This window comes from Pholcus phalangioides, unplaced genomic scaffold (genome assembly GCF_987345545.1).
Source record: "Pholcus phalangioides strain wild (caught in Gottingen) unplaced genomic scaffold, Ppha-v1.0 ptg000015l_1, whole genome shotgun sequence".
Classification (NCBI taxonomy): Eukaryota; Metazoa; Arthropoda; class Arachnida; order Araneae; family Pholcidae; genus Pholcus; species Pholcus phalangioides.
In genome coordinates, this window is record NW_028301608.1 from 114,931,914 (window position 1) to 114,944,600 (window position 12,687).

Below are 12,687 nucleotides of genomic sequence, written 5' to 3' on the forward strand. Positions count from 1 at the left end.
TGAAGGACATCTGGTATCGCGGCGCCCATTACGTGTGCTGCCAATGACACCCACCCACCCACCAACGCCTCCGTTTGGAGTGGCGTCGAGCACGACGGGATTGGACTGCAACGGAATGGAACCAGGTCGTCTTCAGCGACGAATCGAGATTCAACTTGAGCAGTGATGACAATCGTGTTCGTGTGTGGAGGCCCCGTGGTGAACGCTTCAATCCTGCCTTCGCTTTACAGCGGCACACCGCTCCCACAGCTGGTGTCATGGTATGGGGTGCCATTGCTTACGATACACGGTCACCCCTAATATTGATCCATGGCACAATGACAGCCCAGCGGTACGTCCATAACATCCTTCAGCCACATGTGTTGCCACTCATGGCAGGGCTCCCAGGAGCCATTTGTCAACAAGACAATGCTAGGCCACACACAGCAAGGATGTCACAAGACTGCCTCCGCCACATTACCACCCTTCCCTGGCCTGCTCTATCCCCAGATTTGTCACCAATCGAGCATATCTGGGATCATTTGGACGGCAAGTTGGACACCCTACGAGGTTGGTCGAACTAGAGGCGCATTTACAGCAACTGTGGAACGAGATGTCTCAGGACATCATACGGAACTTGTATGCCTCAATGCCCGTTCGTATCGCATCGTGCGTTCGCGCTAGAGGGGGGGGGGGGTCCAACAGAGTACTAAAACTTCTGTTCATCTGTACTTTTTTCTGCAATAAATGATCCTTTTTCTTGGATTTTCTAATCACTTACTTATATCAACGTAGTACTTACATGTGTAAAATTTAGTTTCATTTTGACGACTTCTTCTGGGTGCGCAAATTTTTATGGCAATGAGTGTATATGAAAAAAAGGCAGATGGTAGCATAGCTCGATCACGTACCACACTGAACTCTAACATGATGAATAGGTTAGGGCACGGTAGCCCAGGTCGATAAAATACTCGCGTAAAGTACCAAAGGATGTTTAGAGGTGTCACGAGTTCGATACCCGGTTCGTCCTTGTCAGAAAACTTTTCTGACACAGGGGTACAACAGAAACTGCGGCATCATTTGATCGTTTTTTGTCGTACCACGGTCATTTTCTGCACACGTGGGATAATTAGACTGGGACCTACAATTTAGTGCCGATTCCGAACGGCAGGCTTGTTTTTATACTCATCGAGAGGTTGGTGCGCTAACCTCTCGATGGGGGCTCGCTGCGGTAGCAATTTTTTCTGGTCATGTCACCGTTTCTGTTGTACCCCTGTGTCAGGAAAGTTTTCTGACAAGGACGAACCGGGTATCGAACTCGTGACACCTCTAAACTTTTTTTGGTACTTTAAGTGAGTATCTTATCGACCTTACACAGGGGGTCCCCCATCGAGGGGTTAGCGCACCAACCTCTCGATGAGTATGAAAAGAAGCCTGCCGTTCGGAATCAGCAATAAATTGTACGTCCCGGTCCAATTAGCCCGCGTGTGTAAAAAATGACCGTGGTGCGATAAAAATGATCAAATGAATAGGTTAGCTTGGAGCATTTACACACAACACTATTCGGCATGCACTGATTCGTTAGAAATAATCCCTTGTGGAACCTTTATGTTCCGGTAGTCATGGTCAGAGTACAGAAATAGTTAACTCATCATTTAGTGTGTGCGTGTGTGTGTCTACGCACGCACCGTGTGCCGTAACTACATGCTTGGTCAGCCGGTAACAAGCTCGCGTTTCGATTCCTTCTTATAATGTTGCGTGTGTGTGTGTATGTGTTTATGTATGTATACGTGCGTATGTGCATGTAGGATAATTTGATGATCTTGGAGACAGGTATCCTGTAAGATATAAAATATAAAAAGTGTTAGACTCGCAGCACTGCTCTCTAATTACTTTGATTTTTTTTTTTTTTTTTTTTTTTGTCATATTTTCCTTATCCTATTAAACGATGTGATGCTACGCAACCGTTACTAGTAGAGTCAGAACTGTTCAGAATGTTAACGTTGAAATCACCATGCGTTCACCATAATGTAGGCAAAAAAAAAAAATCCAGCATTTTATTTGTATACAAGGTATATAGCTCGTGCATAGGTACCGCCTGCAGCGGTAAGTGTTTTCTTTTTTTTTGTAAATATGCTAAAACATAAAGTCATGCCAAAACATTAAGACTACTCATACGATATGAAAACGCGTGCTCCCAGAAGCAAACATTCGATTCGGGTCAAGGTACGGGGGTTGTAAATAAAGCCTGAGTTGCGATGCTCTTCAGTCAACGCGGAGAAGGTGATCAAGGATGCTGTAAAGCAGTGTTTCTCAACCTTTCTGGAAACAAGGACCAGCAAAATATCTGAAACTATTTGGCGGACCACTTGTGTTCCGTATTAAGGGACATTCCTGTAATTTTCGTTGCTCGATTTTTTATATTTATATATAAACGATATTTATTTGTATTTATTATATCTCCTAAAGTCATTAATATACAAAGTGTTTTCATAATATAAATTATATTTTGATAATTATGGCAAAAATGATAAATATTCATTTCACATACTTGTCAGGTTCAACGTTTTGTCCTCAATCTTTTTTTAAATTTTAATTACGATTGGTGCCCACTTATGACAATTTTTTTGATGACAGTTAGCGATGTACCGTATTTTACGTATTATTTAAGATCCCAGTTTACCGTATTTTTCTCAATGAAATATGGTCATAAGATCATAAATTTTTGTTTACTTTCAACAATTTAAATCCACACCCTTCAGCAGTTTTAGCAGTAATTATCAAATTGCAATTTTTAGCAAAATTTAGTGATATCCCGTATTTAAATACAAATACTAGGCCACAACAGGCAAAATGCCCAACGAGGTGGCGGAGAAAAAGGCACCCATGACAAATATAGATGTCATGTTTCTAAAATGCAGCAACCCAAGTAAAAATGCACTTATGCAAAATCGCAATTCCTGGATTCTCCTCGATGATGTATGGCGAACCTAAGTATGAAGGTATAATTTTAGTTGAACCCAATATGGATATTACTAATATCAATTACAACGGATGGATAATTTTATAAAGTGTCTGCGGACCATAGGTTGAGAAACGCTGGTATGAAGAGATGGTGCCAGGGGCGGATTTATGATTTTGTCTCTTGCAGGCTATACAAATTTTGCCTCCCAGGGGCGGCTCATGCGATGGGTGTGGTGTTCCCGGACAGTATGTTGTAAAGGGCAGCAGCTTAGGATTCTGTTAGACACCAACATTTTCAACAGTTTTCACGCTTTCGAGCCATACTTTGACGACTCATACGGAAACATCCCCCTATAGATAAGACCCCCTTATCTATAGGGGGTGTTGTCTGAGTCCATAATAATAGAAACAAGAATATACTCTGTCACAAGAGGGCGAATGTACATTTTATGCCTCACAAAGTAATATTTCTGGAACGACGGTCAAGTAAAAGTAAAAGAAAAATTCTGCTTCTTATTTGTCCGGCTCTGGAGCACCAGAAACGAATTTGAAATAAATTTCTTGATTACAGTTGAATCGTTATACTTCCTCTTCACGGATAAGTGTGAGAGATGATAATAGAGAGCTTGGTACGATTCTCGTCATTTTTTGTTTTCACACTATAAATTCACTGTAGTGGGATCCGCAAAGGCCTTAGCGTAAGAGGCTCTGGTGCAGGTTGTGTTCGGGGCATGGTAATGATGGCTCATAATTAAGAGCTGGGATGTAGATCAAGTTGTCTGGCGCAATTAAGAATGGTAAAGCTATCTTGGACCAAAATACGGGACAGTTCGGACTTTTTGTTCATTAAACAATCGCTTTGAATTAAGAAAATCGGGTTTATCCAGCGCCTCCTGAAAGATCTGTCTCTAGATGGCATAGGCGCATATAAGGTAAGGGCAAAGGGGGACTATCACCAGGCTTTGGCTATCTCTTGTTTGTAAGTGAGTAGTTTTTAACATAGTCTCAGTTATTAATTTGAATTTTTTTGTCAAAGTCATTCTTGCCCGAGAGAAATAGAATTCTTTAAAAAAACCATTAGTTGAAAGCCATTAGTGCTAATGCCATGGGTAAGTAGTCCAAAAAAATGCGTTGACGAAGGATCTTTGGTCTACAGTTTAGAACCTTTTCCCAGTGTGTGCTTGGTTATATCTGCATACATTTTTTTTAAAGTTATCATTTGCTACAACAGCACGTATAAAATTTTCATAATTTCTTCTAAAAAAATTGTTTTTTTTTGTTTCAGGCCTTACCCATGTGAGAATCAAGAGACCACGAGTTCATCCTCCTACCACAAAGAAAATCAACAACACACTGACCAGTATGAACGACCAGTCGACCACCTCGCCCACCGAATTAGCGGACAGAACCTCGCTTCCTGCCGAGACTGATGAACCGAAGAAACACGAGTTTGATGTCGACCATGGCGAAAATAAGTCCGAGCCACCGAAAGCGGAAGAACCCCTGCAAAGAACCTTCAAGAGGATATGCTACGGCATGCTCTGTGGTCTCCTGTCGGGCCTCTTCTTTTCGATGTGTTCGGCTACCGTGAAGTACCTGGATGACATCGATCCCGGTCAGGTGGCCTTTTTTCAGTACGTGGCCATCTTCACGTTCTCCGTCCCCTTCGTCGTGTTCAGACGGAAGAACCCTTTAGGGCCAACTAGCAGAAGCAGATACTGGATGCTGTTATGTGGTTTCTTTGACGCACTCACGGTGTACTTTGCTTTCGTGTCGTTCCGCTACCTGCCTCTCTCCGATGCGACTGTGATAACGTCTAGCGTCCCTGTCTTCGTCACCATAGCTGCGAGGATTTTTCTCAGAGAGAAATTCGGGTTCGCTCAGATACTTGCCGTGGCCATATCAATCATTGGAGTGGCCCTAGTTACAAAGCTTCCTCTATTACTAGCCAACCGCACCGAAATCTATACCCACGAAAGTGTTATCGGGCTCCTTTCGGCTCTAGGATCTGTGATAACGGAGTGTGGTGTCTACATAATACTGAGGAAGCTCCAAGACGTTGACGTCTTCGTCATTCTTTTCAATTTCGGTTGGGTCGCCATGATCGTGACCGGAGCTCTCACTGCCATATTCGGAGAATTCACCTTCACCGCGTGCTGCGACTTCCAGCATTTGCTGATCGTCGGAGTTGGCATCTTCAGCTTCCTGAGCCAAATGACTCTGACTAAAGCCCTAGAGCTCGAAGAAGCTGGTCCAGTTTCTGTGTTGATGGCAGCTGGAGACATAGTTTTGGCGTTTATACTGGACATGGCGCTGTTCAACGATATGCCTGACTCGTACACCATCGGTGGGACAGTCCTCGTCATCACGTCTGTCGTTGCTGTGAGCTTCAAATCGTGGATAGAGAAACGTCTGAAAATTTTCATGTCGAAAAGCGGATTCTCGGTATAGTTTTCGGTGCATTCAGAATTTTCATGGATGACAGTGATCGAGCTTGGTTGGCAGTCAGTAACCACAGCTATTCTGAGAACGCTGACAACAAAGATTATGAGAATACAAGATATACAGATGACTGGATGTTGTGAAGATATTTATTATTTTAGATGTTAATTTTTTAAGGAAGGAAAAAACTCATCTCTGCCTCTACCGGGAGTCGAACCCGGGTCCCTCGATTGCCGGACGAGTGCTCTTAAAAAAAAAAAAAAAATTAACATCTAAAATAATAAATATCTTCACAACATCCAGTCATCTGTATATCTTGTATTAACAAGTGGGGAGCGACATTCATGTCATATATATAGCCATCTGGTGGCTCGTCGTCCATGAGCTATTAGCTGATCGGTTTCACCGTCCATTGCACGGTTCCGTTCGGCATATATACGCTCTAGCGAAGGAAAATCTCTATCTCCTCTGTAGCTTAGTGATCAGAGCACTCGTCCGGCAATCGAGGGACCCGGGTTCGACTCCCGGTAGAGGCAGAGATGAGTTTTTTTTCCTTCCTTAAAAAATTAACATCTAAAATAATAAATATCTTCACAACATCCAGTCATCTGTATATCTTGTATTAACAAGTGGAGAGCGACATTCATGTCATATTATAAGAATACCCTACGTTCGTGCGTTGTTTGCCAAAATGTCACCTGTTTTAGTTTTGTACTCTCAGATGAAGCCGATATATTGTGCAGCTTCTACAGAGACATGAAGGTATCCGTAGAAGACAAGCATGAATTATCCATGGCAGGAACACCAAAAGTTATACTGAGAATCTCTCTCATCGCTCTATCTTGATATGTGTGTGTGTGTGTGTGAAGGTCCTTGTATAAATATTATTTCTCATGAAGAGAATTGTCCGCAAATTATTATTTACCAATGGAAAACTCAAATGAATGTTTTTTTGTTTTTTTTTCTTATTTATTCAATGTTATGTGTTTATTCAAATTATCAGCAGAGGGGAAAAAAGTCATGCTATTTGATATTTGAACTTTCGTGCTTTTGTTGGTCGTACTCAATTTGTTCACGATTATTTCGCCGTTTCTTTCGCATCATTTTCAAAAGATCTGGGTATTCGTCCAATGTGCATTTGGATAAACACATTATTACATATAATTATCGAATTTTGAACCACGAAAAATACTTTTATCGTGATATCAGCCGCGTTAAGTATATTTTATTCTTATAAATTTTCTTCAAGTGTCATTTCAAATATGTTTTCTCCGCCGCATTGTATTCACCATAGTCGAAATTCTAATACCAATGGATTACGCGATACCCACCTCGTAATGATTCGGGCATCCTCTGGCTTTGACAGCGACTACGACTACTTTGACCTTTGAAGACCGGACACACCCTGCTTCCCATCTCAGAGAGATATAGAAGCGTTCCCGAAGGATGGGTGTGTCCGGAAAGTTTTATTATAAACAACAAAACATTGTCGACTCAGATGATGGCAACAAAAAATAAAATATATACAAAAACGATCGTCAATCTGAGATCATATAACAGATAATTAAAATGAGAAACAAAAAACGCCAATAGGCAATCAAAATCATAAACAAGATTATACGATGATAGCATCATATGATGGCATTCTCAAAGAATCTAGAAATCGTCAGTCAATCGAATGATTGTCGATAATCTAAATCGAATGATTGTCGATAATCTAAATCGAATGATTGTCGATAATCTAAATCGAATGATTGTCGATAATCTAAATCGAATGATTGTCGATAATCTAAATCGAATGATTGTCGATAATCTAAATCGAATGATTGTCGATAATCTAAATCGAATGATTGTCGATAATCTAAATCGAATGATTGTCGATAATCTAAATCTAATGATTGTCAATAATGAATATAAAATTTCGAACCGCACTGGATCAGCTAGTCACAGTTATCCATGATTTTACATTGTCCAGCATGCCGACATCAGTTCGATTGTCGGCATCGGTCTTCAGTAGTCATAGGTCCGCCGTCGTCTAGGCCGCAAGTTGTATTGTCTCGCACTCTCGATCAGTAACTCGTCTCAGCCTTGGCCGCAAGTCCTACTCCCTCACCTAACTGCAGCACTCCCTCGATGGTTCATACGTCGGGTCGCTGCCCCCTCTCGGTTCGCGTGCCCCTCTGGTGTTGTCGTGCATTTTATGCAAGTTCTGCTCCAGAAACCTGACAAGACCTATCAGGCGGCGGAAGAATACGGTACGACTACGAAGGGTCCTTATCTTCCAGGCTAACTTCCAGGCTTCCAGACTGGTATCTTACCAAAGTGGAACTGGGCTGTCTTTGGACACTGAGTTACATAATGTCATAGGGATCTAGTAGCTCCACAATTACATGCAGAGTGAGTTGAGCGCTTAGACCGGTCTAAGTATACTGGAAATGGGCCGTGCTCTGTAACCACTATTATCTTTTCTCTGGGCCAAACGTGATGTTACCACCGGACCCGTCGTTGGACTTTATAGACGTCTTTGGCTGCATTGGAATTCCAACTACATTGCCACGTTTTCAACAGATCCTCGCGCAATAAGCGTTGGCCAAAGCTTCTTGGCCATGGATGTTCATCTGGAGTTTGAAGATTATATGTCTCGAGTGTATGTGTGGCCCCAACGTGTTGTTGTCAGAGTTATGATTGTTTCGTGTTCAGCTGGTGCCATCTTCCGATACGATTCTTCTTCGCCCGCTGGTGAGGAAAAAAGAAACGTTGGCTGGATCTCCAGGCGTGTCTGACCTTCGAGAACTGTCTGAAGTCTGTGTCGGATGGGAAGCAGGGTGCGTATGGTAATAATGGTGCTTTTCATCCGTATTCCATATTTTGAAGTAAAGATGGCAAAACGTTTGAATTTTCATGTTATGCGAGTATCATGTTGGGGGGGGGGGTCTGCTTACTCTCTGTGGAGACACTTTTTAAGATGGAAAACCGACTCGCATTCACGCCTCGAAGTTGGAAAAACGCAGAAAACCAACTTCGGTCTTCTTTGACAGCGCCTGCTGCACGAAGAATCAGACATAACACACCAGTGGAATGTTAAACTTTCCGAAAATTTGCTACAGCCAAAAAATCTTTCAACAGTGAGAGAGAGAGAGAGAGAGTTCATTTTCATCATTTAGATTAGATTTCTAAACTGAGTGATATATAGGAGCGTTAGAAGCTGTGGGTATAATATATGATGCTATGGCTAATATAGATCCTATAAGTGGGCTCAAATGGTAATGGTTCGTGTAGTGCAGTGGTTCTCAACCTTTGGAAGCCCGCGGCCCGGTTTCATTTATTTTTATAAGTGGAAGGCCCGGTCAAATACACGACTACTGGAAAATGAATTGGGAAAAATGAAACGGCAGATCAGTCGTGGCCCGGTATGAATGATGTCACGGCCCGGCGGTTGAGAAACACTGGTGTAGTGGATCTGCTGCTGCTATGGAGTATCATTTGAAAGAGGGAGTCTACTTGTATTTGTGTCTCGAAATTAGAAAACCTCAGGTAAAAAACTTCAGCTAATCAGTACTATACAACGACAGGTACCGAACCTATGGTTCAGTATTAACTATATTAACTATAAGCTAAGAGTATTAACCATTGTGTAACAATCCGGTAAGTGCACTAACCAATATACCATATAGGCCAATATACCATTCCCTAATAACATGCACAGTAGGTGATATAAGGAAAGAGGTAGTTATGTTTCTGTGGCACATTGGTTAGTGCGTTTTCCAGGATTGCGAGAAGGCCAAACCAGGGTTCGATTACCGGCGGAGACAGCAAACGTTTCTTTTCCAAAGTTCATCTCATCATTAATATTCAGAAAATCGTTTACTTTCATACTACACTGCTCAAAACAATTAGGGAGCAAGCAAAAAAGTGAAGAAAACCGTGCGAGACAGCCACGTATTGGCATACAATGGATAGTACACGCGTATCAATGCGCAATACAGAAAAAAGACGTAAAAAAACTGGAATTAAGCTTTAATTCTTTGAAAATATGGGAAAAAACCTGAAAAGATGATTTAGGGCAACAATTTGGTTACATGTAAACGATAAAAAAAAGTACTGTTTAGACATGATGCATGAGTTTTAATAGGGCGTGTGGTCTCCTCGAACAGCTAAGACTGCTGCACACCTGTTTGCCATGGATGCGATGAGGTTATCGATCAGACTTTGGGGAATACTGTTTCACTCCTCAAGAAGTGCAATCTACATGTCTCGGACAGTAACAGGCGGCCTTGGTCGTGCAGCAATGCGTCGTCCGAGCATGTCCCAAACATGCTCGATTGGATTCAGGTCAGGAGAGCACGCTGGCCATTCCATACGCTGTATTGTTTCAGCTTCAAGCATGTTCTCCACCAGACGAGCTCTATGCGGTCGGGCATTATCATCCTGGAAAACAAAGGAATCTCCAATGGCCCCAGCGTAAGGGATGAAATGAGGTCGCAGTATCTCGTCTGCATACCTTCGGGCCGTCAAAGTGCCATTCCGAATGATATGCAGGTCCGTACGTCCGCCTATGCTGATTCCACCCCATACAATCCAACCAGCTCGTCTGTATTGTGACCTTCCACGAACGAATGCGGGGTTATTTCGAGTGCCCCTGTCCCTCCATACCGGAACACGTCGGGTGTCACACTCCAGACTGAATCGGGACTCGTCTGTAAACAGCACTTGGCTCCAATCATGTTGCTCCCAATCTCGATGTTCAGCAGCCCATCTTCTTCGGGCCACACGGTGGCGTGGGGTCAACGGAATGCAGACCATTGGCCTACGTGCATAGAGCCCTCCCTCATGAAGCCGATTACGTACTGTTTGGCTGGACACCCTTCGTCTTGTTGCCAAGATCAACCGTCTTTGCAGCTGCGTAGCATTCTCTGTTCTGTTTCGACGGGCTGTTAACCGTACATACCGGTCATCAGTTGAAGCTATTTGAGCCCTCCAATAAATTTCCCGAGCCCCCTTCCCTAATAATCAATAAATATACAATGCACACAGCACACATTCCCACCCCTTCTGCTTCAGTCCCGTATATACGGGACGACTGGCAACATTTAGCCCCAGCAATGTTTTTTATCCAAATACGCTATATCTCTTCCGAGATGCTAAATTTAAAATTCGGTGAGATTTTAAAGTTGTGACTTGAAGCTTTTGCCATTACGCTATAATTTGATCCTATAATTAACGAACGTGTTTCAAATACCTCTTGATGCCAAAAATCCTTCCAGTAATTTCAGTTTCGATTCTAACTGAATGGGCGCGCAAAAGCCTTTGTTATATTCCATAAGTGTTTTAGGTCGATGAAATTATTTTCTCATTATCGCAACCAGTTTTTTTTTCCTTCCCCTAAAAATCTAGTTTTCTCCATCGCAATGAATGCCGAAATGGCACAAAGATAAATGCCTCCACACCCCTTCCCTTCTTTCTTTTTTCTAGAAATCAAAAATCTAATCATTATCAAAGGGTTAAGACTTCACTCTTCTAGAAACTGACAAATTTTATGTGGTGTTGATTGAAAAGGGTTATCCTGTTTATCATTTTATAATTGGCTATGACATATCCAAAAAAAAAACACGCTGAATAACATCACTCGAATCTCCGCTGCTGCACTCACACGTACATCCGTGGAATATTACGTGATTGGGATCGATAGTAGTGGTTAAAGTTTTCCGTGTCAAATGTTATTTATGAAAATGTGACGTCTTCTCGTTCTTGAATGAATTCAAAAAAGGCTGCGATAAAGAACCTATTTCATTACCGGTACTCGCAAAAAAAAACTATAAATCATCCGTAAGTACTTTTTTTGCAGACGCATGATCATGCGAGCTAATCACCCCGTTAAAAGATCTCGCCACAGAGAGCAACAGGTCCACAACGGTATGAATATTCAATCACTAGCCGCTGCTTCGCTAGCGTGAATTTGGTTATCTGAAAATTGCTCGGCGACAGAAGCGTCGGAAGTATTTGGAACTTATTATTGCGAGTCTTGATTTTTACGTGAGAAATTTGGATTTCTGAATCGATTCAGTGTTTCTCAGACTCATGCCATGAATTACCGTGAGTGCTTGAGAACCCCCGGCTCCGACGCCACTGCTCGGCGACATAGGCGGGAACTGACTTGGAAGTCTGGGGAGGGGAAAGTTCATTATTGCCGAGGGGGCACGATGATGATGATGTCAATTCACATATACATATATACATTGGATCAGTCGACTCTACCTTTGATGCTGAGGGGGCAATGCCCCACACACACCCCCGTATCTCCGCCCATTCTCGGCGATTATTTTACCCTTATATAATTTAAACCCCTCATGACCCCTTTACGAGTTACATTTCGGAAATCCCGTCTTAGTGAGTCTCTATATTATGAAACATCATAATACTGACCAATCTTAATATGTATAGCTTCAGCGGCTTGAGCTGAGCTATAATTGCCCCCATATAACCTTTGAAACCCCCCCCCCCCCATATGTTGAATTTTGGAAAGCACCTTCTTGGTAAGTCTTTACATCATGAAATGAAACTATTGACCGTTCATAATGTAACGAAAATTATTTTTATAGTCTTTATTTATCAGTTAGTATATATTTTTTCGCTTGTAAACAGTCATGAACGCATTTATCTGTAAATCTCGCCAAATTAACAACAAACATGGCAAGTTTGGCAACAGCTCAGATAATTTGGTGAGGTCATGACTCCAGTGAAAGAAAATAGGATCTCGCGAGAATCTGGAGAATTTTCTCGAAGCTTATCCCCTCACTGTATAAAAGCGGAATTGAGGAAACGCAAAATTGAGTTAACACATTGTTGACCGGTCATGAGTAAACTCGTGTCGTCGTGGCAAAACGTTGCTGACCGGCCACGAGTAAACTCGTGATCGGTGCTCCTTTGTTTCGCGTCAGCTTCATTCGGTCAGTGCATTCTTGGAGAGCATACAGTGTAATTGTTATTCAGCATACCGCAAGCTTCTTTAGGTAATAAAACCCGTCAAGTTAAAAATGAAAATTTTTTAAATGAAATCATTTATATATTAAGCCATTTATTAAAAAAGTTTATTTACATTGATTCACTTCCACATCCAATTCCGAAATAATAGCCGGTGACATGAGATAAACTATGAGAAAAAATGCCGGTTAACAATGTGTTAAGAGAGAAGACCTTTCTTGCGTGCGTAGGAGAGGCCAATTTTGGGTGGCTCGCTGTTTTAGCGTACATAGGTCGAAACTGTGCTAGTAAATACATGTACATAGGTGTTCTGTAAAATAA

The 12,687-nt window shown here is 42.1% G+C and overlaps 1 protein-coding gene across 1 annotated transcript; it reads left to right on the forward strand.

Annotated features, from left to right (window-relative positions):
- The first annotated feature begins 1,987 nt into the window (after nucleotides 1-1,987).
- Nucleotides 1,988-5,560, forward strand: LOC149077644 (solute carrier family 35 member G1-like). Its single transcript, XM_089245201.1, has 2 exons — nucleotides 1,988-2,085; nucleotides 4,229-5,560. The coding sequence occupies exon 2, from the start codon at nucleotides 4,306-4,308 to the stop codon at nucleotides 5,392-5,394; it is 1,089 nt and encodes a 362-aa protein (XP_089101327.1). The 5' UTR covers nucleotides 1,988-2,085; nucleotides 4,229-4,305; the 3' UTR covers nucleotides 5,395-5,560.
- The last annotated feature ends 7,127 nt before the right edge of the window (nucleotides 5,561-12,687 follow it).